The sequence below is a fragment of the Mobula birostris genome, chromosome 4, assembly GCF_030028105.1.
Source record: "Mobula birostris isolate sMobBir1 chromosome 4, sMobBir1.hap1, whole genome shotgun sequence".
Lineage (NCBI taxonomy): Eukaryota > Metazoa > Chordata > Chondrichthyes > Myliobatiformes > Myliobatidae > Mobula > Mobula birostris.
The window spans coordinates 71,258,907-71,263,425 of NC_092373.1; the positions used below are offsets into that span (position 1 = coordinate 71,258,907).

General features: G+C 43.5%; 1 protein-coding gene across 1 annotated transcript; it reads right to left on the bottom strand.

The window, feature by feature from the left end:
- Nucleotides 1-1,430: 1,430 nt before the first annotated feature.
- On the bottom strand, nt 1,431-2,187 carry LOC140197030 (lysophosphatidic acid receptor 6-like). The gene is made up of 2 exons (XM_072256964.1): nt 1,522-2,187; nt 1,431-1,451 (listed from the first exon to the last, which is right to left on the bottom strand). The coding sequence occupies exons 1-2, from the start codon at nt 2,185-2,187 to the stop codon at nt 1,431-1,433; spliced, it is 687 nt and encodes a 228-aa protein (XP_072113065.1).
- Between the last annotated feature and the right edge of the window lie 2,332 nt (nt 2,188-4,519).

Sequence of the window (4,519 nt, forward strand, 5' to 3'; positions counted from 1 at the left end):
TAATCCAGGGAATGTGAAGCACAGAATCAAATATCGCTGTGATGCTTGTACGTTCTAGTACCAATTGCTTGGCGACAATAAAGTATAAAGTATAGAAGTATAAAAAAGCTTTACAGAGGATGCAGATGAGATTTACCAAGATGCAGCCTGGAATAGAGTGCATGTCTTATGAGGATAGGTTGAGCAAAGGAGGATGAGAGTTGATGGTGTACAAAATGATAAGAGGTATAAATCAAATGGATATTCAGAGACTTTTTTCCCAGGGCAGAAATGCCTAATATAAGGGGGGCATCATTTCAAGGTAATTGGAGGAAAGTATGGATGGGATGTCAAAGATAAGTTGGTTTTTTTTAAGCGCAGTGTGGGTGAATGAAACACACTGCCAGGGGTGATGGTAGAGGCAGATATATTAAGGGCATTGAAGAAATACTTAGATGGACACATAGATGATAGAAATTATAAACACGAGAGATTTTGCAGATGCTGGACATCCAAAGCAACACACAAAAATGCTGGAGGAACTCAGTGGGTCAGGAAAATGGACAAACAGTTGTCATTTTGGGCTGAAACCCTTCTTCAGGACTGGAAAGGAAGGGGGAGGATGCCAGAATAAAAAAAGTTGGTGGAGGTGAAGGAGGACAAGCTAGAAGGTGATAGGTGAAGCCATGTGGGTAGGAAAGGTAAAAGGCTGGAGAGAAAAGAATCTGTTAGGAGGGTTGAGTGACCATAGGAGAAAGGGAAGGAGGATGGGCACCAGAGGGAGATGGTAGGCAGGTGAAACGAGATAAAGGCCCAGAGTGAGAAATAGAAGTGGGGAAGAGGTATTTTTTCACTGGAAGGAGTAATTGATATTCATGCCATCAGTTTGGAGGCTACCCAGCAACATCAACAACATCTCAAATAGGATTTGATTTAATGTTTCCAGATCAATAGTCCAGACTTTTAGACCAACAATCTACTACTTCCACAATGCATCTTGCCTGTTACCAGTTCAAAAGCCATTATTCAGCCAACTCACTTCACTACATTTGATATCAAATGATTGATTTTACTGAACATGACAAAGGCCATAAAAACATCTCTGTTATAGAGACAGAGATTTTGCACATCTTGCTAAAATGCATACAATACTTCCAACATCGGCATCTACTTCGTAAAGTAAAATATTCCCTAGAATCAGAAAATTTAATATAATGCATATCCAGACTTGTAAATTATTCACTTACCGAGTACAAGGCTTTCTTTGTTAGCTTGAGATCCTGTTTTTATCAAATCCATTGGATTGACGGTCACCTTTACCTTCTTCATTGCATCGATTTTGAAAGCCATGCTAGTAAGATGGTAAACAATGGGATCCACACAGCTGCTGATGCTGGCCAAGCACATGGTAATGGCATGAACCAGATATATTCCATTCACTGAGATATCATTTACTTTGTACAGTCCATACACTACCAAAGTAACATTAAAAGGTAAAAAGCACACAGTGAAGACCCCGATGTTTAGTAGAAACAATGGTACAATTTTGTATCTTTTAAATGTCTGATTTTCTTTTCTGATTCGGAACATAACTCTGACAACAGCAAAAAAACAAGTGACAATGATTACAAAAGGCACTGCAAATCCAAGCATTGTTATCAGTAATATGAGATTAAAAGCAGATTTCCAAGTTTCAGCTGAATATCCTTCATAACATACTGTACTGTTCATATGATCCTTTTGTTGATATTGAAAAGCAATTGGAAAACTCATCAAAATGATAATAAACCAAACAACAGCACTGGCAATGCTGGCCACTTTCGGACTTCTAAGAAAATTTGATTGTAAAGGATGAACTATAGCTAGATAGCGATCAAGGCTTATTAATGTAATAAATAAAGTACTTGTATAAAAATTCACTGAAAATATTGTTTCAGATAGAGTGCAAATAAGATTTCCAAAAAGCCATCGAGTAGTTATAAAGTAATGTACTCTGAAAGGTAATGACAGAATGAAGAGCAGATCTGATATTGCCAGATTAGTCAAATAAATGACAGGAGCAGTTTGTAGTTTCATTCTTATGCAGAACACCCATAGTGAAATGCTGTTCAGGGGTAATCCAACTGCCACTGTCAACCCAAAAGTAGATGCAAACAGAGTATTCATATCGAAGATTGTACTGTTTGACTCCATGGAATCATTTTCCATTGCTTTGCTTGCTGTTGATTAACTAAAGAGCTTTTAAATAGAGCAAGAGCAGTGTAGCCAGTTTCACAAGTGTAGATGGTGCTAAAGATTACATATCACAATGTTAAACCACAGCTCTGTGTACGTGTGCACGAGTGCATGTATGCACAAGGGAAATGATAAACTTACTCAGATAAATTTACTCAGATAAGCAGCATTCACAAGAGAAAAATAAACTAAATGCTACCTTTAGAATGAAGAGCACAAATAAGGGAAAGGAATTTTTTATACCAGAATGAGACTGAGATAGGGCCACCAGGTTATCTTCACATATTCAATTGACTGCTTCCCCTGCAGCTTCTCCCTCCAAATCCTACATGCCACTCTTTCTACTGTGTGGAGGTATCTGACTTCTCCTCCCTCTACCCCTTTCTATTCCCCACTTTGGTCTCTTAGCTCTTCTCCCCGCCTATCACTTCCCCCTTGGGCCCCCTCTTCCTTCCCTTTTTCCTACGGTTCAGTCTCCTCTCCAATCAGACTCCTTCTCCAGCGCTTTACCTTCTCTACCCACTTGGCTTCACCTACCACATTCCAGCTATCCTCGTACCCTGGCACCTCAACTTTTATTCTGGCATCTTTCCCCTTCCTTTGCAGTCCTGAAGAAGGGTCTCAGCCTGAAACTTCAACTGCTTCTTCATTTCTGTAGACGCTGTCTGACCAGCTGAGTTCCTCCAACGTTGTGTGTGGGTTGCTCCAGCAGAATGCCTGCTTGCCGTGACAAATGAAGACCTTTATATTGTGAGCATTAGTGTCTCTCTAGTGACTCAGCCGGAATATGTTTCAGACCTACTTTATGGCCAGCAACCTCAGCCATCTAAGAGTACCACTCCGTTCAGCTAAACGACCGTGGGATTATGAAGCACCTAAGAACACAGTATAGAGATGAACTTGCAGATATGAAAGTGTGATGTGTGTGTGCATGTGTGGGAGGGAACGGCTATCACTGTTGGTAGGTTGATGAGACAGGGCCACCAGCTGCAAAAAGTGGTTACTGATTATTTAGGTTGCCAGAGGGGTGTGTGCACACCCGTTTGATAGATTGTATAGCCAGACATTTGTTTGTGAGTTCAGCTGTGAGTGTAAAGAATAAGTCTGAAACTGTGTGGTACAGAGTTGGATAGGGAGGGGAATACAAGAGTCACCATGAATTCAGTGGCAAGAAAAAGTGGGAGATCACAGAGTAAATATTCTTGAGTTGTAAACTTTCCCTTGTCTTTTGCTTAGTGTGGAGCTAATGTGGAAATAATTGAGGGACATGTTATACCCAGACATATCTGTTGGGATGGCAGACAACAGCTTATCACCTTCCTGCTTCCCCTCCCCCACCCCTTTGTCTTTCAAATTACTGTTTTTTTCAACTACCAGCATTCTTCAAACCCTCCCCAAAGTTCTTCCTTCAGTCCTGACGAAGGGTTTCGGCCCAAAACATCGGCTAATCTTTTCAACTGATGCTGACTGACCTGCTGAGTTCCTCCAGCGCATTGTGAGTGTTCCTTTGACAACAGCATCTGCAGATTATTTTGCATTTACGATTTGCTACTCCGCTGCGAAGTCTCTTCAAGGTATGCCTACCCTGAAGAAGTTTAAATCCTCTCTTCGACGGGAGTTCAGTGAGAACCTCTCTCACTGCTCCCCCTCTGTGATCTCTGCCTCTCTCCGACTCTTTGACCACATCCTGACTCAGACACACTACCACAGCCACGTCTCCTTCCTGGGAATGTGTTTCCGCCGCCATCTGTTACCGCAGGGATTCCAGCTCCGGTTCCAGGCCTCGCAGTTCTGGCCCAGCGAGGATCCCATGTACCTCTGTTTCATTGACCATTGCTCCTCCCTCCGCTGCTCCCACAAGATTCTCCGTGCCACGCTCACTGCCATGCGAAGATACCTAAGGGCCCTGTCCCTCTCTCTGCCACCACTCCGGGCCTCGCTCTCCACTGTCTGCCATGGACCTCTCCTACACTTCATTCTCCACCGGATTCACGCCTCAAACCGATGGTTCTTCTCCTTCCTTGCGTCCAAGAAGGACAACAAGCTCTCCCGCCTGAAACCCATGACGACGACCAGCTCCAGCCTGGACCGCGACCACTCGGACCTTGACTTCTCAGGCCTTCAGCAGGCCGGAGACCCATCCACCTCTGATTCTGACCCTGACTAGAACCACCGCCTCCTGAAAAGGGGAACCAGCCCCCAGCGAGCCATGGACTCACTCGCCTCCGACTCTGACCTCAGTTCTGAGGCCCTGCAGGATACAGTCTCCGCCACACCAAGTTTAGGATTCAGCTCCTATGGAGGT